The 26,622-nt window shown below is 44.5% G+C and overlaps 1 protein-coding gene across 1 annotated transcript in view; it reads left to right on the plus strand.

Moving 5' to 3' along the window:
* The window catches only part of GNA13 (G protein subunit alpha 13), a 39,540-nt gene extending 23,644 nt beyond the window's left edge, over positions 1-15,896 (plus strand). Inside the window, exons 3-4 of the mRNA XM_032319938.1 lie at positions 6,703-6,753; positions 11,788-15,896. Of these exons, the coding sequence (XP_032175829.1) occupies positions 6,703-6,753; positions 11,788-12,360 (624 nt within the window). The 3' untranslated portion in view covers positions 12,361-15,896. The remainder of the gene's footprint in view (positions 1-6,702; positions 6,754-11,787) is intronic.
* The last annotated feature ends 10,726 nt before the right edge of the window (positions 15,897-26,622 follow it).

Consider the following 26,622-nt stretch of genomic DNA (forward strand, 5'->3'; position numbering starts at 1 on the left):
TGCCGTACTCTGACTACATATTTGCTTAATAAAAATCACATTCTCATTTGTGTTCTCAGCTTTTCTGTTACCTTTATACTCGGTCTCTGACTTATTTTACTCCAAGCAAAGAAAGAACCTTTGTAGCACGTGATTCTTGTGGAATAACATTCAGGCCATTCCTAGTTTAGACACAACTGAGAAAATTCGGTTTGTAGAACTAATAGGATTTTTTAATTCACCAGGACACTGGAGCTAATTACCTCTCTTAGCATTTTGTTCTTGAGGTAACTTAAGCTGAGTAGAACTATCTTGTGTCTGGAACCCAGGCCCACTGGCTGCTATGCCACACTTAGACAGTTATGCCAGTATTCCAAACAGAGGAAAAAAGGCTAAGGGATGACATGAAACATTTAAAACATCTTAAAAGTCGTAAGTGTGACTTGCCGCTCTTCTTCGCAATTTTATGAAAATTTCTCTTCAGTAATATAAAACAGACTGAGGAAGGATATAGTAGAGTTTCAGGTCATCACCAGCAAAAAGTGAGTGTTAGACCCATGATATTTCTTGCCCGATACATAAAATTATTTACTTCTGTATTAGCCAAGAGACTAAGCAACAGCATAACTTGAATAATGAGTCACAGCAAAAGTGGACTTAAGATTAACAGACGCAGAGATACAGGGAAAGGAGAACTTAAATCATTTGTATAAACTGAAATTGTTGCATGGAGCAGAACTTCAGTAATTATCCATGGAGCCACGAAACTTCCTCATTTTATTGACAGTTAAACTGAGACCTGGAGATGTTTAGAAATTGCCAGATTGCTGTTAGAAAAAGGACTAAAATTCACATGTTTTCCTTAACGTTAATAGTAGACAACTAGAAGACTTTTTGATCATTTCTGAAACTGCTAAGAAAAAATACTTGAGGGAAATTTCCCCCTGGTAATTCATCCTTCATTCGCCACTTTTGGGGAGGTGGAGAGGAGGCTGCGGGTGCTGGGCACTGAACTAGATATTAAATTTGCCTACAAGCAGTAAAGCACGAACAGAAGGGGACCTTCAGAAGCTCTTGGGCTTACTGAGAACAGACTCGAGTATTCATTTTCCACATCCTTCCTGATGAGATTGCAAACAACACACGTTTTATATTTTTTAATTTGGGATTTTTTTTGAGGTTGTAAAAAGACAGGTTCTCTCTCTCTTTTTTTTCTCTTTTTTTTTTTTTCAGTAACAGCTTCTAAAGCTACTGTGGGAAACTTCTCCTTTGAAAATAATTTGTCTTTTTATTGCACACATGTGTTTGCACATGCCTTGTGTGTGTGTACACGCTCACACGTCTGTGTGCGCGCACACTCACTCACGCTTACGTCTGTGTGTGCATGGGTTTAAAGTTGCTTGTTTCACAGTAGCTTAATCTGGGGGCCTGACCACTTAACAGAAGGGTTCTGGCTCCGGTTTACAACCGCGCGCATTAAAAGGTACTAGTGCTGTCCTTGAGTCTGTCCCACTCTCCGGTTTCTGACTATAATGGAAGGATCAGTAGTATAACCTAATGGTCCAGAATGGTGAATTAACATGATTTTTTTATGGTTCAGGTGTTATTTTAACCATACTGTATTTTTTCTAGGAATGATAAGTTGAAGTATTTATCCTCCTTAAGGCAAAGCATAGTCACAGTACAATCAGCTGGCAGCAGGGCACCTTCTTGGGGACTTGAAATACTAGAGTTAATCCATGCATTCAAATACGTGGAAGTGATTTTATAAATATTGTGTACAGCCTCAGGTGCAGAAAGGACTGTGTAAATTACACTGATGAAATTTCAGTTGAAACTTCAGTAGAAGTTGAAATTTAACAACAGGAGCAAATGCATATTTCTGTAATTATTCTCATTTGATTTGGGTGAGATTATGAATTCCCAGTAAGCAGAGAGGCCTGGAGTAATTTGAACCTAAAAGATCTCAGATGCACTCTTAGAGAATGTGTTTAAATCAGGACACATCAGGGAAAAGAACTTAAGCTTTTTTTTATATTTGTAATACCAAGAGAAGAACAAATAGGAACCATTTTCTTTGTTTTTTTTCTTTTTTTGAGAAGAGAATATAGTCACTCATTGAGCTACAAAGTTAGCTTTTCCATATTTAAAGAGAATAGTTAAAGGATACATACTACAGACCCATTCTTATAAATCCTTGAGTCTGGATTTGTTAATGGAATTATGAATTTTTAGATTTCAGAAAGCTAATATAGTACATATACTGTTTATTTTGTAAAATCCATAGTTTTGCAGCAAATTGTTTGAGCCGTTTTACTAAGTGGGTGAGATAAAGACCGTAAAGAACCTAACGTCCATTCAGGTCAAGTTTTACTCCTAGCTAAGTGTTGGAGCCAAGCTTACCAAAAGCTTGTAGATAAGGGGTTATAATTTCTTTGTAACCTTCACTTGGTGATCTAGTACGTTAGTTTAGCACTTGGTGGTGTAAATACTTCATACATGGCAATTGTATCAAAATAATTATTATTTGATGACATGTAATGTTATCATATTAGTATAACAGCATTTATTAAATCATTCCCCTAATGGTAAATGGAAAAGTGGACTCCAAATCTTGCTGTCATAGGTAATGCTGAATAAGATATCTTTTGTTTGTGACATTTTGTTTATGTTGAATAAATTCCCCGGAATGGGTAAAAGTTCATTAAAAGTTTTCACCCATACTACTCATAATTTCCTAAAATGTTTGAATTTGCAAGGTCACTAGAATGAGTATACCAGCTTCTCTAGATCCACAGAAACAATGGGATGGTTATAAGCATTTATTTTTTTAAAGGGGAAAGGGGGAGCTTGCTGCTTTAGACCATATGCTCATGTTAAGGTGACTTTAACTTTCATTTATTTGGCCATTAGTTAAGATAAACAGCAGTAATAATTGAAATATGTTTCTGTGTAGCTGATTTTTATTGTCAGTTTGGATGTGGAACCTGCCATTTTCTGTGCTCCACAGGGCCCCCTTGCTCAGGGGTGTCTGCACGAGAAGCATCGGGGGTCCCAGTGTGGAGCCAGTCAGGGTTTGCACCTTAGTTTATTACAAACACATCCACAAAACACATCCTCTCTGGTCTCAGCTTCATTTATTTTCATCATGACTTCACACCGTTGGGTACGAGAGTCAGTAGAACCGTTGTGGCAGTGAGTGGTAAGCATCTTAAAAACATTTATCCTCTTTGCCTTAGTAATTCTTCTGAGATCACTCAGGACATAGTTTAAGAGCACAGAGTGCTGTACTAAAAGCTGTTTATCACAACATTATCTATTTTTAAAGTATTTTTAAAGTATTAAAAATGTTTACCAGAAAAAATGCAAATAGTCAACATTAGGTCGGTGGTCTTATTTAACCTTTCAGATAATAAATACTAGGAATTATTTTGACCATTAAATTTACTTAACAGTTATTTAAGTGGAAAATCAGGAACAAACTTGACTGTCTTATTTCAATATGTTAAGTATACAAAAAGTGCTTGAAGAAAGATGTTGTCAAATGTTAACTGTGGTCCTCCCTGAGTGGTGGAGGTGGTGGTTGTTGCCACTTTCTTCCTTGGTTCTTTTTATTAGTTATTTGTTTCCACAGTGGGTTTATATTAAATCTAAAATCGGGAAAAGCCAATGAATGCAATATACAACATTCCCAGTCCAAAAAAACAGCTTTTTTATAAATTTGGTAAATTTCATTTAAGGTATCTGATATTATGTCTTTAATATGCACATTACTGAATGGATAACAGTTTTGTTAGTCAGACTCATATATAAACAGAGTAACTATCTCTTGTCATATTTGTCCAAGTGACTCCAGTATATCAGAATCCTCATTGTTTGAATTTTTACTTTTTAAATACTTCGGGTTATTTATTTATAGTCCTGTAAATAAAGATTGAAATTTATAGATTAAGCCCAGATTCCCTTTGGTCTGTAGATCTCCGTCAGAACACAAAAATATTAATTTTTTCATTAAAATTCATGATATAATGCAAAAAAATCCAAGTTTGCCCAGATAATCTCTTCATTAACGCAAAATGAATTCCTTGAAGATTTTTGCCATCTCGTAAAGATCATCTTTAGATGCTAGAAATACTCCACAAGAGGACCATCTATCACTGCTCACAGCCTTGAGGGAGTCAGCCGGGCGCTCCCCACAGGGACACACCCGTGTACTTGTCCATGAATGCACTTCCAGGCAGCCATGCTCCAAAAGAGTGTCCCACAGATCTCTTGGGGGGTCCCGGGCACCGCAGAAAGGGAGTCTTCAAGTGAGCCCTCTTCTGAGTGGTACCAAGCGCCTTTCCCTCCTTCCCTGTGCTCACACTGGCGCCGAGCGTGCAGAGACAACAGCAGTGGCCTCAGCCGGCCGCACCTTGGCACAGGTCCAGGCTTTGGCCCCACACAAAGCTGTTGTATCCTTCACTGCCATGCACTTGTGGTTGTCATTTCACACACACACACCCTCTGTCCCTTAAGATGCACCCTAACTAGACATTAAAAACTATTGTTTTAAATCTCGACCTTTGAGTCCCCCTGTCTTTCCTATTCCGTGTGATGGGCTGGGAGGCCCCCTACGCCCACTGACTTGGGATGGAAAAGCACTTTGGCAGCTGGTCGGAGCATGAACTGAACTAACCATATTTTTCATGGAACACACATTTTTACTCAAGAAACCAATCGACATATTCAGACTTGGGCATTGGACATTTTTTTAGAAAAGAAGTGAAGGTAGCCTATCACTTGAAGGAATATACGGGATATTTGTTGCCATTGATAAAATTTTAGCTTTGCCGTGAAAATCACAATTTTAGGAGAACTTGTTTTGGCCTACCACTGTGAGCTTGTCTGATACCCAGTACTTAAGACAGAGAGGTGAAACACATACTCATGACTAGGATTTTCTTGATACGATGTAATGAAACATGCCTGCATCTGGGGGGTCTGCATTACTTGGTCACCCCATGACCCATGCCTGGTGTTACAGAAGGGTGGTCAGGTGAAAGATCCTTTCTGCGTATGGGTAAACCAGTGAACTTCAGTGTAACAAAGTTCACTGGAAACTGGAAAGTTCATTGGGAGGCTTCCTGTGACACAGTGAACTAACTTTATTATTTTTTTTAAAGATTTTATTTATTTATTTGACAGCCAGAGATGACAAGTAGGCAGAGAGGCAGGCAGAGAGAGAGAGAGAGGAAGGGAAGCAGGCACCCTGCTGAGCAGGGAGCCCGATGCGGGGCTCCATCCCAGGACCCTGAGATCATGACCCGAGCCGAAGGCAGAGGCCTAACCCACTGAGCCACCCAGGCACCCCGGTGAACTAACTTTAAAAAACAAACAAAACAAAACTGCCACTTGTGAAGTTTTGGTATAGTAGCAAAAATGTCTGCAGTTATCTGAAAATATTTTTGAAAATGCTCCCTTTCCAACTACATTTTTGTGAAAGACCAGATTTTCTGTCCATACTCAGCCAGGACAGCCTATAGCAGCCATTCACACGCAGAAGCAAATGAGTATCTCACTGTCTTTGATTGAGCTCTACTAAAATGTGCTACTACGGAATGTGTGTATTATTAAACTGTTTAAATGAATTTTCAAAATATTAAATTTCTCAGTTTTCCTTTCTAATATGGTAAATGCTAATAGCTACAACCCACATAAATGTCTGTTTGGGATCCTTAAGAATCTTAAAGATGTGCAAAGGGATTCTGACACCAAAACAAATCGAGAACTCCTGTGAGGTCTGTGACCCAGTGTGGTCCCAGAAGTCAGGTGAACTGCAGAAACTACTAGTTGGTTGTACCCCATCCCCACTCCCCAGCCCCAGGTCAGAACCTGTAGTCACCCAAGATCTTCAAATAATTTCTCCTATATGTGAAAGAAGCACTGCCTTCCGGAAATTACGGAAGCAGCCGCGGGCAGGGGGGTGCTGTGATTCGGCAGTCGAAATCCAGCAGTGGTGTGAAAGCGCAGGCAGAGCGTCCTAGGAGAAAGAGCCCTTCTTGCCCCAAATGGCTCCCCTCTTGTCTGTCCTCTGTCCAAGTATTTCCTCTTAGGACTATATTCTAGATATTCAAAACTGACTGGGAGTGTAATAGAAATCTGGACTCAGAGAGAGTAGGCTGGTCACTCAGGAGAAGACCTAAGGGAGACATGAAGCCTGCAGCGTTAATTCAAAATCTTTTGGCGGTAGGCGTGTCTGTCCGGGCAAGTGCCTGTTACTGAAAGATGTTACGGTGTCCTCGCCGCATCTCTGGTTTGCTCTTGTCACTAATGATAACAACCGTTGGTGTACACTTAAGGTAAAAGAATATAGACAAAAATAATCCCCCTTAAATTGTATGTTTATCTCAAAAGCAGTTTTTACCTTTTAATTACATCTTCCCTTTGGCTACCTAGATGGCTCTATCAGTAAGCGTCCAGGGAACCTCGGCCATGCAGACGGTCACTGGGGCACCGCCTATGGGAAGCATTTGTGAAATTACCCAGCCTGTGGCGCTGGGCAGAGGCAGACACTGTATACGTTCTTACTGGGGTCAGTTGTAACTAAAATTGTAACTAAAATTTGTAACTAAACAAATGGTGTTTAGATTAAGTGTACAACCAGACAGTTTAATATAAACTGTTGTAACAGAATCTTCCATTTCTAAGCTCTAATAACTGTTTATTTTCTTCTTGTTTTAGGGTGAATCTGTAAAATATTTCCTGGATAACTTGGATAAACTCGGAGAAGCAGTAAGTTTTTGTTTATGTTTATTGCCCTTTGAAAGCAGTAGTCAGGATATTAGCGGGAGGTTTAGAAAAATTATGTATTAAAATAGCTGTCTGCTTCTTCCTTTTTCCTAGTGGCAGGACTCTGACTCTTGCTGCTCCATTTTTTCTCCCTCTGTTACCCAGATCTCTGCCGTTTCCCTGGGGGTGCCTTGTCCACTAGTTCATGAACGTGAAACTGTTTAGAGAAAGAAGTTTATGTTTGAAAATGAGATTGCACATTGTCTCTTCGACTTTGGGGTCTTTCATGTGGGCTTTTTTGGTCAGAAGAAACAGAACACAGTGGGTTGCTGGATTTCAAAACCCTTTAGGAAACGGTATTTTTCAGTTCGGTAAAGGCCTGCCGAAGAGCCTCCACGAAGCAGGAGGAGGAGTCGGCCCTGGAAGGAGGGTGGGTGGTTTTCCTCCCAGCTGGCACTGTGGCCGCTCCGGCTGCCTGGGCCTCCTGCAGACTCGCAGCTGCTCTGTCTTCTCTGGGCTGGATGCAGGCCAAAGACTGAAAGAAAGGTTGCTGTGCTCAGAAAATGCTTGAAAGTCACTGCCCCAGAGTCACGTGTTACCCTCTGGAGTTACCGAAGCATTATTTGCCTCCTCTTGAAGCGGCTTTCTGTAATACATGTTGGTTTTATCGTATGGGTTTTTTGAGATTCCCTTTAAAAATAAAACCAAAAGAACGCACAAAATGAAAAACCCACGGTGAGGAGGAAAGTGGCACACTGATCTGTCCCGGACTTGAGACAGTGTACCTTCTTTTTGCAAGATAATTTTTACATTCCCTTGCTTTGGATTTTGCAAAATTGTGCTTGTCTGCCCTTAAGCCAGTGTGTTCCAGAAGTGGGGTTCTCCATATTAATGGGTTTTTACTCACTCCATCAGTGAAACCTTGTATTAAGACTTTATTTCATTGTCTTTTTCCACGTGATTAGATTATGAGCCTTGGGGGGCGGGGTGGGGGGAAGTTACATGTAGGCCAAATGCAGAGAGCCCCAGTAAGAGTTACTGCGTGTTTTCCCGTCCAGACGGGGCTGCTTTGACCTCTTCCCAGTTGCGGTTCCAGATAAGCTGTCCTTGGTGGCACCGTGCAGAGCAGGTCCCCCTCTTGTGTTTGCATCAGCCCCTGCTGTTTGCAAAGATCGTTGCTCTTTCTGCAGTTGGTTTATTTATTTGTGTGTTTACTCATCCTGTACCTTCCTCTTGCCGTAAGAGCAAGGACAGCATCTCTTGATCTTGAAGAGTAGAGCTCTTGAGGCCCGATGACCGTGCCCGGCACACAGCAGGCACCGGCGAACAGGCAGTGAGTGACTCCAGGCCGACTCTGGTCCGGCTGTGCGAGCTGCTTACGGTCAGGTAGAGCACGGTTCGGAGGCCGTGGCTGGGACGAAGCAGAGAGAGCGCTGCGGTCGGTAGGTGGGCGTAAGGGAGGGAAGAACGGCCCCGGCGGCGCCACAGATGGGTCCTTCCTTTTGTGCGTGTCGGACCAGTCTCAAGACGGCGTTTTCTTCTCCGTCTCTGATGGGAGCCCCGGGGCCACTGAAACCCTGCGGTGTGCCCAGCCCCGTGACCCTCTGGGCAGGAGAACAGCGCAGGGGTCGGCAGCGTGGGCTCTGCAGCCGGACCACCTGGATCCCGAGGCCAGTTCCCTCCCAGACCGGCCCTGTGTCACCACGGGCATCCCTGCGCCTTACTTTCTTCGTGTCATGGGCGTAGTGAGAGAGCGCATCGGGTTATGGGGTGATGACGTGGAGTAAACCCCAGGTCTTGGTCTGCTCAGGCTGCCATGACAAAACACCACAGACGGTGGCTCCAACAGCAGACCTTGACTTCTCACGGTTCCAGAGGTTGGAAGTCTAAAGTGGGGGTGCTGGCATGGTCGTTTTCGGGGGAGGACTTTGCTCCTGGCATGCAGACTGTGGCCTCCTCTGGGGCTTCTTCACGGGGCTCTGGCTCAGCACATACACAGAGATCTCTTGCTCTTACAAGTCCGCCAAAACTGTCTTCTTAGAACCCTCTGACCTCATTTCACCTGAGTCATGTCCTATAAAAGACTTTTCTCAAAATACAGTCACTTTGGGGTTAGGGCTCCAGCATATGAACTTGTGGGGGACAGAGTTCAGTCCCTGGCGTTCACTAAGGTCTTCAGAATAGAGCCTCACGTGTAGTAGTAAAGGCTTGATAGCTGTTTGGTTCTTTGATCCCTGTTTTTAAGGAACTCATTCTAGTCGAGACAAAACTGTGCCATACATAAAATAAGCAGAGGACGATTAAGTGCTAGACAGTAAAGACAGTGTTTGTCCATAGAAGGGGAAGAGATGCTCTGGCCCCGGGAGCTGGAGCTAGCCCGTAAGAACGGGGATCTGAACTGTCTGAAGGGTGAGGTGGGGGACAGCGGGGTGGGTTTAATGTTAGCAGGCATATCTGTCTGACAGAGGACCTGTGATGTTCTTGGCTCTAATATATGAAAACCAATTTCTAGAAGGCAGTAGCTTGGGTCTGGACGCGTTGTTCATTGTACTTGCACGACTGTGCAAGTGAATGGTCATGCAGTGGTACCAAGCGTGCAGCTTTGGGCAAGTCCTGACACGAGGCTCTGAGGTAAGCCTGGACAGTGTAGAGCAGAGTCTGCCAGTTCCAGAAGACAAGGAGTAAAGTGGGTCGTGAAAGCCAGTCAGCAGAGTTCAGATCGGATGCAGTGAGGAAGCTCCCCGTAAGTTCTGAGGTTACGATGTAGGAGTGGGGCGGAGGGGAGTGGCTGGCAGGAGACACGACCGCACGCGAGACCACATGGCGCGTACACCGTGTGCCTGGGCCGGTGCCCAAGCACTTCCCCTATTGAACTCACAACCCCCTTGATGTGAGGGCCAGTGAACGTTATTGTCTGCATTTCACAAATCAGGAAGTGGAGACACAGCAGGATGAAGTGACTCGGCCAGGGTCACACAGCTAGTCTGTGAAGTGCTGGCTCCAGAATTCAGTTCTTGAATAGCTGGTGTTCTGCCACACCAGTTAGCACTTGATGACATTGTCCTGGTTTGGGGGCTGCGTAAGAATTAGCTTTCAGCTTCCTAACCAGATTGTTAGCCTCGAAGTGAGGCAGTTAGAACTTGTAATTTTTGGAATTAGAAAATTAAAAAACAACAACCCAGGGCTGGCGTGTTTCCGCAGCAGCTGGCACATGTATGCACGGCGTTTCTGGAAAGCAGTTGGGCTCTAAGTGTCCAGGGTCATCAAAATGTTAGTAACGTTTGACCTCATGATCTTATTCCTGGTTATTTCGTCTCAGGAAAGAGTCCAAAGGGGGGGGTGGAGTATGTGTATGAGAATTTTAATTGCAGAATATTTACTAAAGTAAAATATTAGAAACAACCTTAGTGAACACTAGTCAGGGAATATTTATGTAAAGTACAGTACATTCACTCATTTGGCGTATTTATTTACACTCCTTTGAAGTGAAATACAACTACATCAGCATGTGTAACAGTCCATGATGAAATGTTAAACAAAAAATTAGGGTTAGGTAAAAATTGTGTGAGTGCTGATTCTAGGTAAACTAGTTAAGTATGTGAACAAAAGCTAAAAGGGAATCTGGAAACCTAACATGTTTTATGAAGCCCTAGTGTTACATAATAAGTGGTTGTGGATTTCAGGTAACTGAGAACTGCCTCCTTTTTTTTTTTTAATTCTAACTCCATTGCACGATTTTGAGGAGATGAATAATCACGTTGTACTGAAATTTCAAAATTATATCACACTATTTGGAAAAGCATAAGGTACAGCATTATTATAATCAGCGTTGTTTTAAAATCTTGCCTCAATTAGAAAAAATATGTATTTTGACCTTGACGACGAGCATTAAAAAGTTCTCCCATTCAGTATTGCCCAAGAGCTAAGTCAACGTTCTGGAAAAACACTAGCCTGGGAAGAAAGAACCAGTTATACTGCATCCAGAAGTCCGCTGTCCAGGAGAGCCGCTGACTCGTGAGGCTGGCAGCTTCTGTCTGTCCAAGGTCTCGGAGCTGACTGGTCCCGTGCACAGAGAAGGGGTCTTTGCATAAGCTGTCCCTCTGAGGCAGGTCGGCCTGGTGTGGCCACCTTTGCTTCACGGGCCGAGGCACAGGCAGAGTGACTACTTGTGTCACAGGGAGAGGGCAGGAGCATAGCCGCTTGGGCTGGACACTGGAAGCAAACCTGGGCAGCGCCCCGAAGTCAAGTCAGTGCCTTGGCCATGCGTGTGGTATGGCCATGGTGATGCCGTGGAGTGACTGTCGTGGGAGTTCTTGGTGGTGAAGGTGGGGCACGGGCGGGGAGCGTTTAGAATGAGCTACAGAGAGGTAGGCAGAACCTTGCACTGGGAGGTGACCCTTAGGATCTGGCATCTCAGCCCTCCCTGCTTTTCGCAGAGAGGCAAGCAGCGGGTGGGCAAGTGAGCAGGAAGGTCCCGGGCCGGAGCGGAGGGTGGGTTGGTGAGTGGCTGTGGCTGCGCGGGGGTGGCCGGGGCGAGGGGCCACCTGCTCGGTGAGACTTCAGTCTGGAGACACTGCCGGAGTGAGAAACAGAGAATGTTGAACCAGTCTTCCTTCCCTAACAATGTAATCGATCTGGGCGGTCTGTAACGAGAATAATAGTACCAATGCTTTAATACAGCCAGGAGAAGCCACTAAAAAGACGAGTTTATGGGGCGTCGGGTGGCTCAGTCAGTTAAGCGTCTGACTCGGCTCAGGTCGTGCTCTCTGATCTCGGGGTCCTGGGACCAAGCCCTCTTCACATCTGCGTCTCCTCCCAGGCTCTATGCTCAGCAGGGAGTCTCCTTGTCCCTCTCCCCTGCCCTCTGCTTGTGCTGATGCGCTCTCTCTTTCAAATAAATAAGTAACATCTTTTTAAAAAATAAATAAATAAAAAGATCGGTTTGTTTGTGTATCCATTCACTCAACCAGTTAGTTCAGTAGAAACTTTAGTTACTCCTGGGTTACTGAGTATAAAGCAGTTTTTCTTCTTTTCCAGGATTACATTCCCTCACAACAAGATATCCTGCTTGCCAGAAGACCCACCAAAGGCATTCATGAGTACGACTTTGAAATTAAAAATGTTCCTTTCAAAATGGTTGATGTGGGTGGTCAAAGATCAGAGAGAAAACGGTGGTTTGAGTGCTTCGACAGTGTCACGTCAATACTTTTCCTTGTTTCCTCAAGTGAGTTTGACCAGGTGCTGATGGAAGACCGACTGACCAATCGCCTCACAGAATCTCTGAACATTTTTGAAACAATCGTCAACAACCGGGTTTTCAGCAATGTCTCCATAATTCTCTTCTTAAACAAGACAGATTTGCTTGAGGAGAAGGTGCAAATTGTGAGCATCAAAGACTACTTCTTAGAATTCGAAGGGGATCCCCACTGCTTAAGAGACGTCCAAAAATTCCTGGTGGAGTGTTTCCGGAACAAACGCCGGGACCAGCAGCAGAAGCCTTTGTACCACCACTTCACCACCGCCATCAACACGGAGAACATCCGCCTCGTCTTCCGCGACGTGAAGGATACCATTCTTCACGACAACCTCAAGCAGCTCATGCTGCAGTGACGTACAGAAAGACTGGCCGTGTCACACCTTCTGTCCTTTGATTGTTTTCTGTTCGTTTTGTTTTTCTAAAATAGCAGTTTACAACAGGAATTAGAAGAATCTGGATCCTGAGTTTGACTTCTTGGAAATCTTAGTCCCCCTCCCGCGGACTCGGGTTTGTGGCCGAAAGCTGCTGAGTAACACATCGCCGAAACCTGTTGACGTGCAGCCTTTGATCTGTTTCACTGTGGCTTCCCTCGGAGGGGTCTGTGCTTCCTGCCAAGCCTCTGACTGGGGAGAGTTCGGGCTCCAGCTTCTCCCACTTCTCCAGCTGAATTCTGTAGTGCCAAGTTCCGAAGGTGTCCTCGAAGCCTTATTGGTATGAGGTTAAGGACATTCAGTTCCAAAAAAAGCAAGACCCCCTTTATCTGCCCTGCGCCCGGCAGCAATCCTCGTGCCTAGCTTTAGGGTGACCTTGTTTGGAAGGGCTGTCGGAAAAAGGGTCGACCTAAGGACTGGCATTCTGTAGCTGTACACAGATTTAGCCTTCGTGTTTTTTTAATTGCTTATATAGCGACAGTTGATTAGTTTGAAAATTTCTGTGGTTTCTGAAGGTAATGTTCTTGGTGTTTTACAGTTTACATAAGGATTCCTAGTCTGATGCTCGTGGAGTTTCACAAATGGTACAGGGCAGGGGTGGAGCAGGTGGAGAGCCAGTGCCCTGCAGAGTGTTTGATGCAGAGGAATGAGCGGAATACAATGTGCCCTTTTCATATTTAAATTTCATGTCATACATGTGCCACATGTGAGGCATTCTGGCCATAGCTGCAACTATAAAAATTACAAATCAGTTGATAACAGAGCTTTCTGAATAAAACATACCCCTCCCAGGGCCTGACGTGCTTTACGCGCGGACTTGTTCATCCTGTCTCGGGGCCTCCAGGTCCTCGCTGCAGAAAAGCACTGTTGCACCATCTCAGACATCCTTCTGTTCTCCCGTCTGTTCCCATCAACTCCGACTGTGGCGGTCATAGGAGTTTTTGTTTATTTGGAGCTTGCCAAGGGCAGTATTTTCCTGTCAAACGACTCAAGAAGGCATGATTTGAGATTCCTGTTCATGTGTCTCTAAAAGATACGTGTTTCTATCATTATTGCTAATGAAATTCTAGCTTTATTGAGGTACATTTTGAATGTCTTGAAGATACTTCTAAGAACAAGTAGTGATTTTTTTAGTTCACACTGAAAGATGGTTACATTTGACCTCTCCTCTGCACATACGAGATGAATGTGTACCCTTGAGGACAGATACGGTGGTGGTGGACTCCTCAGAGGGGCTCGTTTGCAGTGCTAGAATAGTGCCTGCTAGGTTGGGTGTGGTGTGAGACCGGGCCTAGAGAGGCAAACGCCCCAGCCTCATGCCAGTTGGGAAGATCGGGCAGCTTTTCTCCTTTTTCTGAAAATTGGGATTAAGACTGTGATGTCTGTCACTTTACTGTAGAGCTGTGTTCTCAGGTATTCTGCTGGCTAGAAAGTCCTTGAAAGATTGGTCAACACTACGGATCACGCAGCCTTTCCAAGGCCGTGGCTCTTGGTCTGTCTGGTGTCTAGTGCGAGAGGAGGGCTTTCCAAGGAACTAACCAGGGATTGTTCTTAACCGTTCCTGACTTTTCTTGCATTTGAAGTTCCACCATCATTTTATCCATAATAACTTTCAGTGTGTCCATGCCTTGGTCATGCACGAGCTACAGACCTGTAGCCCAGCAGCCTAAAGCAAGTCTTCATAGTATAAAGCTCACGCATGTTTGAATACTTCTACATCCAGTGCTTCTTGCCAAAAAGAATACAGTGTTTAAATTCACAAATTAGAGTAACATCAGTGCTCGTGGATATCGGAATGCGTGCACAGTAACATTTGGACTTTCTGCTGGAGAGTCTGTGCACAGATTCCACAACTAGTTTAATTAAATGACCCAAACCATTGCACTCCAGGGAAGGCTCAGGATCCCGGTACAAAGAGGAAACTTAGTCTTACTCGAGTTGTGTTTAAGATCTGTGATACGAACCGTAAACACTGCCTGACAGCCGCAGTCACCAAGTTGTCCCTTTCAACCACCAAGGCATGTCAAAACAGCAGATAGGTAAGGCATTATTCTGGGTGTTGGCGATTCTCCTTCCTGATGTTTGGGATGTCTCAACGTTCTTTTAAAATAAACTTTAGACCATACTTTGAGGCAGCAGGTTACTTCTCCTTAATGGCAGGCTTATTTAGACAATGGAGGTATGAAGCTCAGTCTGAAGGCTGTAGCTCACATGTTTTTATGGACTGTATTTTAAAACCATTTGAAAGAGTCTTAATACCTGTATTATGAAAACTAGATCCTTTTGAAATACCACTGTATGAAGAAGGAGATGGAACTTAGTGAACCAAATTAAAAAGGTGCTCATGGCTTTCGCCACGCTAGTTTCCCCTCCTCTCTAAAAAAAGTGGCTTAAAGTTGTTCGGTCTTTTTGCTTTTTTAAATCTTAATCAAGGTCATGATTTGGAATAAAATGTGCCTAATTCTCTATTACATTGTGTTCCTCAATTCAAATGTCTTCTTGTTGAATTCTTAAGAAATGTCACAAAAGTGCCCTCACTGGCCTCGAAGAAATGTATAATATACACAGTTGCCTTACAAATCAAAGAATGCCACGAATTTGGGCCCTGATTTTCATAGGGAAAAGGTTTTGCCAAACGTTTTCTGAGGATCCACATCATGGAAGACTTGCCTCTGCCACTTAAATATTGTGTTTTTGGTAACCCGAATCGTTGCTTTCTGCCGACCAGCGTATGACATTGAGGTCTTCCCTCCAGTGTTACTGTGTGGCAGAGGCACTGGGTAGCTGGAGAGCAGCTGAGGGGCGGGGGGCGGCCCCGACCACCCGTGTCTGTTCTGTTTTCTTGGAAGTTGCACCGGCGCGACCTAGGCTGGGAAGCTCCGCTGGTGAACCTCTCAAGTTGAGGTTGTTTAGGGAAATCCTTTTTCAGCTGGTGGCAGTGATTGGTTTCAAGTAGAAGGAAGTAAGAGTATGTCAATACCAGAGATGATGAGAAGTAGTGATTTTGATGCAACGGAAATTGTACGCCCCTGCCATATTTGTGTAAGAGAGAATGAGTAAATCTGAACTTGCAGTGTGGACCCGAGTACTTGTATTTATGCTTTTGACAAAAATGTATTTTCAGCCTTAGTACACATATCCGGTTATGCCTTATTTATGTGAAGAATGAAGTTATCCCAGTCCTGTTCTGTTATGTTCTGAAATTCAAATCACTAGTGGAGAAGGCCTCAAATTGGTGCTTTCATTATGTAATGATCCATTTAGACAAAACCCCAAACCAAGCCATTTGGAACAAGTTTCTCTCCTTTGCAATTTGTAGCAATGTTATTTCTGTCTGTGTAATAAGAAGGCTAAAGATCAGTGTTAACTCTGAATTTCTTGTTTGAATCCATGAAATCATGCCTGTAAAACTCAGTCAAACATTTGTAACAAACTCCCCAATAAATCTAGAGAAAGTCGCTCTGTTACCTTTTTATTGCTTTTAGTTTAATTGAAGGAATCAAGCACAGAAAGTTTGCACGGGTGTTTTCCAGTCGGAAGTTTGACTTCGTCCTGGGTCACTTTATGTCGCTTTCCCGTCATTTCCGCATGTTCCGTCCGACGGATCCGCACGGGGTGTGCCGCTTCCCTCTAAGGACTGATTTTCTTCCATTGATAGGGTGCAGCCTGCCCTTTCAGCCTAGTAAAGCATGAGGACCGGGGATTGCACGGGAGCGGGTATGGATGAGTCTCCACAGTCCAAATGAGGCGGATGGTATGATCCTTACCCATTATCTTATGGTACGAGGTTAGGGCTTCAAAGGTTTATACTAGAAACTAAAGTAGAGGTCTACACCTGAACATTTTAAACAGGTTGAACTTTATGGTTTTTTTCAAGTCCCATCAACGCCATGTCAGCCTTAGGCTGGTGAGTGGTTATTAACATTTGAAGTAGTGTGTGTACCATTATCATTCTTGTGTCTGTACTTGAATGTATAGTTAGCCTGTAAGGGGACATACTCATTCTTGTGGCATCCAGGTCTAACCGTCTGATTTCCAATGCCAGAGCTTATATGGAACAGAAAGTGAATGATGGGGCGCTGTTTCCTGGGTTGATGGCAGGTTTGGGGACCTAGCCATATCTGTTGAGAAAAAAATTTCCAGCTCAAAGTATGCTAGGACCCATATGCGTACATTTTCATTGTGGAAGTGGTGATAGGAATATGCTACTTCCTGGGTATCTGATTTGGGCTTGTATTTAGAAAGCTTGTTCATGATATTTCTTGCCATAGTAAGTGATACATCTGTCCTCGGTGACGCCTATTTGATGGTACCAAGGGGGATCAGAAAGGGGACGAGTAGGGATTAATTCTTGGAAGGTATATGTAACAATGCAACAAACTATACCATTTAGTCTCTCCTTGACCTCTTACTTGAAAGCAGAATGGCAACATGTTTCTGTACCACTCTACCTGAGAGCTCATTTACCACAAGAAGCCTTATCCGAAAGTATATTTTGTAACAACCTCACAGATACTGTACCCAACAAAACATGATTTGTATTAGCTTTGTATAAAAGTATTTGTGGCTTAGATTTTTTATACGTATTATATCTTTTTATAACTTTCCAGGAACTAAGAAGCACGTTATCTGATATTGTACATTTTTTTTTCCTGTCAGTGCTTTAGTTCAGGATTGGCAATAAATTATTTCTGAAGGAGATCTGAAAGTGGAAAGCATGGTTTGATTTTACACAATGAGTTGCTAGTCATGAAGGCTTTTTACTTTTGTACATATTTTGCAAAAATTTTGCCTCTTGCTATTAATATTTGCTTTGTAAAAATTACATTTAATAAACATTTATAAACTATTCAATACCATGATGTTATTTAAACCAACAGTTTGATAAATGTAAAGTATAAAGCAGATAGTTAAGTTTGGAAGCAAAAACGTAGTGATTTGAAACACTGAAATCTCAGCGGATCGCCAACAAAATTTTGCATTCCTAGTAATCTATAAGTATGTCCTTATTGTAGATGGGAAGGTGGACTTCATCCAAGGAAGCTCCCAGACACTTAATATGTTTGCATATAGGAATGGGGGAAGGGCAGCCACCCCTTTATCTCTCCATTCTTTTTTTTTTTTTTTTTTTAGATTTTATTTATTTATTTGACAGAAAATGAGAGATCACAAGCAGGCAGGCAGAGAGAGGGGGAAGCAGGCTCCCTGCCGAGCAGAGAGCCCGATGCAGGGCTCCATCCCAGGACCCTGAGATCACGACCCGAGCCGAAGGCAGAGGCTTAACCCACTGGGCCACCCAGGCGCCCCTATCTCTCCATTCTTAAGATTGCGTAAACCACACTACAGTGTTGGGAGTTGTGTTTGCCCACCTGTGGAAGTAATGCTCTTAGGTCTGTTGTGATCGAAATAGTGTTTTAAAAACCAACATATGACCACTCGTTTTTCTTAATAAACTTTATTTTAGATGGTGACTTACAGAAAAATTGCAAAGGTCATAGAGTTCCCCACTACACCACAGCCTTTACATGGTTGCCCCAGTTCATACAGTGTGCCTCAGGTACATTTGTCATAAAGAACCAATACTGGGATTTTATTATTAACTAAAGCCCACACTTCATTCCCATTTCCTTAGTTGTTCCCTGATGTCCCTTTCTGCTCCAGAATGCATCCGGGATACCAGAGTGCCTAGAATTGTCCTGTCTCCTTCAGCTCCTCTTGGCCACTACAGGTTCTCAGACGTCATTGTTGATGACTGTGGCAGGTCTGAGAAGGAACACTGGTCGGGTATACTGTAGATGGCCCCTCTGTTGGGATCTCTGCTGCGTTTCTCCTGATAAGTCTCAGTTAAGTGTTGGCAGGACTGCAGAGGTAAAGCCCGTCCTCACCAAATCCTATCCCGCCCACTACCCATCTTTTCCCTTCACAACTTCGGCTAAATTAGAAGTTGTTAAATAACCTTGGACATGCTCATACCTTTGCATATATCGAAAACAGCATGTGCTTGCCTAGAGCAGGATGAAGGGCCATTCCCCACAGCCAGAATCATAACAGCAGGTGTGAATAAAGGTTCGGTGGCCATGACTGTGCACCAGACTGGCTGGCTCCAGGCCTTAGCGGCAAAGAAGCATTCTGTTCTGAGGTCTCGTCTTGAACATGAATTTCACTCTTGGGCCCACGAAAAAGGGAGGTAGGAAAATTTGGACTGAGAAATATCTACAAATCTACAAATATCTACAAACGTACCTTGAAAACAGGCCGTTGAAGCTTTCTTTGAGAGACTGAAGATCTTTTAAGGTTGAAATTAAAATCACGAGCATTTGAATCCCCAAAAGAAATCAAGAAGGCTTAAGAAAAAAAAATTGTTTTCTTCTGCTGTTGTTGGAAAAAAGGAATATTCCTTTGTCAAAGGAAGTAGCTTAAGACTCCATTATTGTCCAGTAAAATGTTTGGGCACCATCGTGGTAATGGGCGTGAGATGCTCTCAAAATGACCTGTTCCCTTGCCCACAGTGTGGGTTGTCAGAAGAGAAAAGAGACTGGTTTCAAGAAGGCCGGAAACTCAAGAGAGTTTTTAGGTTAAACCAGAGGTTTGTTTTGGTGACAGGAAATTTGGCAAATCCTCAAAAAACAAATGACCAAGGACAGTGTTTTAAAATATATGCTGTAATTTTTCCTCAGAAATTAGTGGGGCAACCAAAATAACGGCACTGTGGTTGCGAGGAGTATCAACGAAAACACGGCGCAGCTAGATTTCACAAGGGTCCCCTTTCTAGTACACGGAGACAACAAAAGGCTCAAACAAGGGTTCGATACAAGCGATCCATTCAGGGCAGTTGTGTGAAGCTTCTCTGCCGGCCAAAAGAATACGGAGGGAAGTTGTGTCCAGAATTAACATTTATACTGAGTGGAGGAGTGTGTGGGTTTTTCTTTCCCCGTGGAGGTACATGATAAGAAAATGTAAGCAACAAAGTCTTTTTCAAAGTTGATTGTCCTTTTGTAATTTACTCCACCGCAGCTTCAGGCTTCCGTTTGAGTTTCGGTCTGGGTCAAACATCACAGAAGAGGGGGACCATGCTTATAAGATGAAACTGAAGGTCAAACAGCTGACCTTGAGAGCAAAAAAGTATACTTTTTTTTTTTAATTTTTCTGCGGAAAAACCCAATTTGTGTCAGCCTGGCAGGATTTAACTAGCTGGTTTATTTCAACGCCAGAACGAGCTCCTCCAAACTTCATCCCGAATAAAGAGAGCATCACAGCACCTTTGGCTCAGCGATATTGGTGACGTCACATATTCAAGTGAGTTCTGTACATGCAATACATGCATTGCGTGTATGTAGCGGGTTTAGTTTGGGGAAAAATGCTGTGAATCAGTGTAGAAATTATGACATGCCAGGACCTGGATGGAAATAAAAAAGAGTCCCAATTCAACCCAGGCGTACTGTACAGCGTAAGCCTCTGTAAAGTATAGCGGACAAAACTACACTCAGCCCCCCTACCCAACATTCAAGGCATCTAGCATCAACCTCCCTTGCCAGCCAACCCTCCCTTCCAGCTGCCTTCACCCACTTAAACCAGCTCTGCTGCTCCCCACTGCCCCCACCGCCGCGCCCCCTTCTCTCTGGTTCGCTTTGCCCCCAGGCCAGATCCTACTCACCTTCAAGCCCAGCTCTGACGAAGACTTCTGGCTTCCTGCCCACCCCGAGACCAGTAGCAGTTTCCTTCCCTTGTGTATGTACATGTCCCACCTTATTCCTCTCTCCGGGCACATCAAGCCTTCTACCTTCTTTTCGAGCTGTTTCTCAGCTCCTCTCCTGATGGTGACGTGAACTCAAAATTGCTGTGCAGATGTCCTCGCTAAGCTCCCTGAGTGCCTGTTGGACATACCTGACTATTCCTTTTTTTTTTTTTAATCTTATTTATTTGACAGAGAGATCACAAGTAGGCAGAGAGGCAGGCAGAGAGAGAGGGGGAAGCAGGCTCCCTGCTGAGCAGAGAGCCCGATGCGGGACTCGATCCCAGGACCCTGAGATCATGACCTGAGCCCAAGGCAGAGGCTTAACCCACTGAGCCACCCAGGTGCCCCTCCTTTTTTATTTTATTTTTTTTAAAGATTTTATTTATTTATTTGTCAGAGAGAAACGGCAAGAGAGGGAACACAAGCAGGGGGAGTGGGAGAGGGAGATGCAGCCTTCCTGCAGAGCAGGGAGCCCGACCCAGGGCTCGATCGCAGGACCCCGGGACTGTGACCTGAGCTGAAGGCAGACGCTTCACGACTGAGCCACCCAGGCGCCCCACACCTAACTACACCTAACAACACAGTGTCCACTTCTCAGGAGACTCCCAATTCTGACAGGAGCCCGAGTGAAGCCAGACTGTGAAGAAGTAGCCTCTGAGTTGACTATCACCAGCTTCAGGAGGGACCTGATTCCATTGCTGATCTGAGACACCAGGAGGCGGAGCTAATGGCTTCCATGTTCTTTCCTACGTTCAGATTCTCCAAAGCCTACTAGAATATTCCAACATGTAACAAAAATTGTTTATAGAAGAATATAATAGGATTACAGTCTCTAGTACAAAATTCCTATGATAAGGTCTTTAGTTTTTCCTCAAAGAAAGAAACATAATAAAGAGGGGACTGTGAGGGGGAAATTCTTTGAAGATGTTAAGGGTAACCCAACAGGTTTTGAAAAAATGGACCCCCAGTGTGTTGCTATTTATTTCCGTGCACTCTGCCCTCAAAGGGAATCTCCCCATAACAAGAGCACGTTAATCTTCCTGGGGTACTGAAAGTTAGGATCTGGGAGCCTCTGAAAGTCATGGGTACTTTCACATTCATTTGTGTTAACGGCCGCCATCTTAGTTCAACCTACTATAAAACCGGGCGGCCCACGAAGGACAGCAGTGGGCTTCTCCCCGTCTGCAGACTGGAAGCCCGAGATCAGGATGCAAGCACGACGGGCTTCTGGAGATGGCCCTTCTTGGCTTTGCACACTGCCAGCTTCTCACTGGCAGAAAGAGCTAGTTGGCCGCTTTTTCTAAAGGTACTAATCCATCCCTCAGGGCTCCACCATCATGGCCAAAGCCCCCATCTCCAAATACCATCACACCGAGATCAGGGTCTCAACATGTGAATGGGGGAGGGGGCGACCTTCAGCTCATAACAGTCCACCAAAATGTCATCACTACTGGCTTGAATCCAGCTTGATCTTCTGCTTTTTTTTTTTTTTCTCCTCCTCCAAGAAGAACCACTATTTTCAGTGATCAGAGCTGAGATAAGGACCCAGCAGCTCTGAGCATCTTCTGTTTCGACACCTTTTTTGGTATGTTTCTTTTCATATATTACAAAAAATGTTTGGTGGAAAACCACCCCTAATCTTACCGATCGATCACAAATGCTGTAAGTAAGTGTGATCTTTGTCTTCGCCAGTCTTCCTGGTATATGATTCAGTGATGTGTCATTAGCATAAGTCCCAAGGATAATTGTTTTAAATAGTTGCATAGTTCACCTAGTACCTGCCTGTTTTATTACTAAATGAATAAAATTGCCTACCATCACCATTTGAGATATCTTCCCCAAATGGAGAATTATGCAACATCAGTGATCTGCCCTATGTGGGATCAGTTTTAGACCTTTCTGTTCGCTCCTGCGGTGCCTCCAACAAAGGGTCAAGGTCTTCGAGATGTGGGATGTATGAGGGACATAGGAGGACTCAGAACCAGACACTAGTGTCTGGGAGAAAAAGTCAGGCTCTACAATCCTCTGAGCAGCAAGCATTCGAAAACGAAGTGGGTGTCGTCAATTGTTACTGTTGTCAGAACCCATCACGTCTCAGGTCTGGGCGAGAAGATGTCTTTAGCCCAGTCCTCAAGTAACCAAGGTTTTTGTAACAACGTCCAAATCACGTTCAATGAGCACCTGAAAGAATTCTCACCATGAATAGCGACCAGGGAGATATAAATCAGAGCCGCAGTGAGGTACCGCTTCACAGCTATTAGGATGACTAGAATTGGTTTTTTTGTTTGTTTTATTTTTTGTGTTTTTTTTTTTTAATGAGTGTCAGTGTTGGTGAGGATATAGAGAAATTGGAACCCTCAGGCATCCCCGGTGTGTATAACCCCTTTGGAAAAAAGTCTGTCATTTCCTCAAAATATTAAATATGGAATGACTGTATGATCCAGCAATTTTGGTCTTTGGTCTAAGCCACAGAGAAATGAAAACAAACATCCGTATAATAATGTGTGCGTGAGTGTTTATGCCAGCATCATCGATAATAGACAAAAAGTGTTTCAAAATAGCCCAAATGCTCAGCAAATGAGGAATCTGTAAAATGTGACCTATCCGTACAATGAAATATTATTTAATACAATGAATCAAGTACTGATCCATGTTGTAAGATAGACGAACCTTGAAGACATGTCAAGTTAAAGAAGTCAGATACTAAGGGCTTCATCTTTACAATCATATTATCTAATTCCATTTACAGGAAATGCCCAGAAGAGGCAAATCCGTAGATACAGAACGTATATTGATGATTGTCTTGGGAAAACAGGCAGCTCTGGGAACGGGTACAGGCTTCCTTGGGGGATGATAACATTGTCCTCAAATTAGATTGCAGCAATGCTCTCATAACACTGTGAATGAGTTAAGACCCCCTTATGAAATTGAATATAAGATGCTTAGAGTCTAGGGGCCCCTGTGTGGCTCCGTCCGTTAAGCTTGATTTCAGCTCAGATCGGGATCTCATGGGTTGTGGGATCTAGCCCCATGTCGGGCTCCGCACTTGGCAGGGGTCTGCTGGAGCTTCTCTCCCTCTGCCCCTTCCCCTGCTCATGCTCACACTCTCTCTTTCTTAAATAAATAAATCTTTTTTAAAAAAAAAGATGCTTAGAGTCTAACGGGACAGAAAAGATATGTGCATAAATAATTAAGGCCAGTGGTACCGTAAGAAATACCACTCAAGGGGACTAGATAAATTGCTGTGTGCCTTCAGAGAAAGGCAATTACTTCCACCAAGATGGCATCGGGGACACTCTTACAGAAGAGAAGGCCTTCCAAAATGACTCACACATACCTGGACGTGGGGAGTGGGATAGGCTGCATGTTGGCTGGGTGAATGGCAGAGAAATGAGAAAGCACTTTTCACTGAGCAGTCTTCTGTAAGGCACTAGAAATAGGAAAAACATCTCCACTAACCCCATCCCAAGAAGCTCACTGTCCAGTAGGGGAAACAAAGATAGGAAAGGCTGTGATAAAAGATGAATGTCATAGGGAGCTCTAAGCAGAGGGTACAGCCTGTGCAAAGATCAGGGGGCCGGGAGGAGCTTACAAATGGGGGGAGCAGCAAGAACCCTCCCTGAGAGTCGGAGAGGACCAGAGAGGCAAAGCCCATGGCAAAATATTCATTGCTCGTTATGTGCAAATTTTGTGTAGCTGAAATTTTTTAGAATAAAGAGCTAGAGGGGTGGCTGGGTGGCTCAGCCAGTTAAGCGTCTGCCTTCGACTCAGGTCATGATCCCTGGGTCCTGAGATCGAGCCCCACATTGGGCTCCCTGCTCAGTGGGGAGTCTGCTTCGACTCGGGTCACGATCCCTGGGTCCTGAGATCGAGCCCCACATTGGGCTCCCTGCTCAGTGGGGAGTCTGCTTCTCCCTCTGCCGCTCCCTCCACTTGTGCTCTCTCTTTTCCTCTCAAATAAGCAAATAAAATATTAAAGAAAAAAAGAATAAAAAGCTAGAAAAAAGAAAGACATCATGGCCTGTGGGCGGTGGTGATATAAATATTAAAAACAGCTTCAAAGCCTAGACTTGAGTGGGGCCCCTACCAGTAGGCACTAAGGGCCAAGTTATGGCAAATCTGTGACATCAAGATGCTATCTCCTCTCGCTACTCCGCGGGTGGCCTCCTTCCCACAAAGCCCCATGGGGCTGCCGCTCTCTCTAGCCTGCCCACGATCCATCTCGGTAATGGCCTCTGTGCTCGGTAATACAAGAGGTCCAGGCCGCCCATTCCAGCACAGGACACACCTCGTTACATTGTTTTCACGCAAGCTTTCGAATCCAAATTAGGACCTCTAGAGAATTGTGGGGCTGCTTTTTCCTTTCATTTTGGAAGCTTATTTAAGGAATGATCGTGGGATGCTTCTGTGATTGATAAACAAGAGGTTGATCTTGGAAGCAACACGAGCTTAGATTCAAATCCAAACTCTTATTAAGCTGTGTGACTTCAGGCAAATTACTTAGCTTTTCTGGGCATCGACTGACTCTCCTCTGTCACACCCACCGCTGGACGTTGGTTATGCAGAAACGCTACAGTGTTAGGCATGGGATAAGACTTGGCGATGGCTATTGTTTTTGTCTTTAAGAATGTTTGATTTTTGTCTTTGCCTCCCAGAGGTGACACTCGAACTGGAAGTTCCCGAGAAAGGACTTGTGTTGTTATTTGGTGGGAGGGGGAGGGTACGGATGGAGAAGTCCGCCTTCTATTAATTAAACCTTATATTAAAAGGATCTGTAAGCAAAACACAGGGGCACCTCCATCTTTTGATTGGCTGAGCTCTACAGGTAGAAAGTGCTATTAAATCAGTGTCTAATGATGGGATACTTGGGTGGCTCAGTCAGTTAAGCATCTGCCTTCAGTTCAGGTTTTGATCTCAGGGTGCTGGGATCGAATCCCACGTCAGGCTTCTTGCTCGGCGGGGAGCCTGCTTCTCCCTCTGCCTGCCACTCCCCCTGCTCGTGCTCTCGTTCTCACGCGCACTAATACCTAAATAAATTCTAAACGAAACAAAAACAAAAAAAGCCAGAAACTTAAATCAATGACCAGTGACGAGAGTTCAGCTCTACTCCATTTTTTCAATGGGAAAACACAAAACAGGCATTTTTTTTTTTTTAAAGTTGGCATCATGTTCAGGCAGGTACTAAATATTCCTCAGCGCGTGGAGGGTTTAACACTCATTTTTCAAACATTTTTAATTCAGGCAAGATCGATACAGAGCAAATGGGGTCCCGGGTTGCCCCATCTCATTTGGACCCTTAGAAAGTGAAGAAAGGGAACATGACGTGTTCTCTGCCTGAAGCTGGCTCAGTTAGGCTCCCTCCTGGGACCTGTCTCCGTAGAGAGGACGCCCTTGCAAACCCACCTTGGGCGAGTGGAGACATCACTGGGTCTGGGGAGCTCACCTGACCAAAATGGGCCCACCCATCTGCTGACTGGGCGGGCCAGAACGGAGCCCTCCCATGCAGCAAGCTATTCATTAATCAGACTTGGTCCCCCTAGTGAATTGGAGAATGGAGACAGACAGAGACGAGACAGAGCAATCTGTCTCTGGGGAGAGCTACACTGCATCCTGGCAGCTCTCCTGGAAGGGGCTAGAACGTCCTCACTCCCCATCCTGATGGAAGCCTTGATGGTTCCCCATGCTTCAAGATGGCCCTGGGCTTCCTAGAGAGCTCCCAGGGCACAAGGCAGAGGCCAGCGGACACAGTTAACAGGTTTTCTCTCCAACCCGCTCGCTCTGCATCTTTGCATTCAGATGTCTACATTTCTTTATTCCTTTTTGAGGTAATATATTTATAAGAGCCTTCCCGAATGTATTTGGCTGTCGCAGTAGCAAATCCACTCAAATATCCAGAATGTTCTCCCCCATCTCAAGACATCAGTAACGATTAAGTAATCACACCTGCAAAGACCTTTTGTCACCATACATGGTGACATTCACAGGTTCCAGGGCTTAGGACTTGGACATCTCCCCGGGGTGGGGGGGGGGGCGGGCAGGGGGAGAGTGTTCCAATGGGCTGTGATTCCGCACCTCCCCCTCTGATTTGCACTGGAGACGTGCCCTCTTATTCTCCAACTTTTGGTAACAGCAAACACGTCTGCTGTCTGGCCCTGCCTTGCTCCCTTCTGACTCCCTATCTCTGGGACAACCGCATCATTTTCTCGAGGATCCTCCTGGGAGCTCTCTTTGACCCTTCCAACTCCTTCCCTTCACTGCCACTGCCCCACCCATGCTTTATATGAGTCACAGATCTCAGAATCACGAAGTCTCTGAGCAGAAGGGAAACTTCCCATCCAATACTTTTGACTCAGAGACAGGGCAGGACCCGAGAGAGGTGGTGACTTGCCCTTGTCACGTGCTGATCTAATGGCAAGGCTGGTTGAGAGTCCCAGGCCCCCAGCCCCTCC

Source organism: Mustela erminea, chromosome 18, assembly GCF_009829155.1.
Source record: "Mustela erminea isolate mMusErm1 chromosome 18, mMusErm1.Pri, whole genome shotgun sequence".
NCBI classification, from domain to species: Eukaryota; Metazoa; Chordata; class Mammalia; order Carnivora; family Mustelidae; genus Mustela; species Mustela erminea.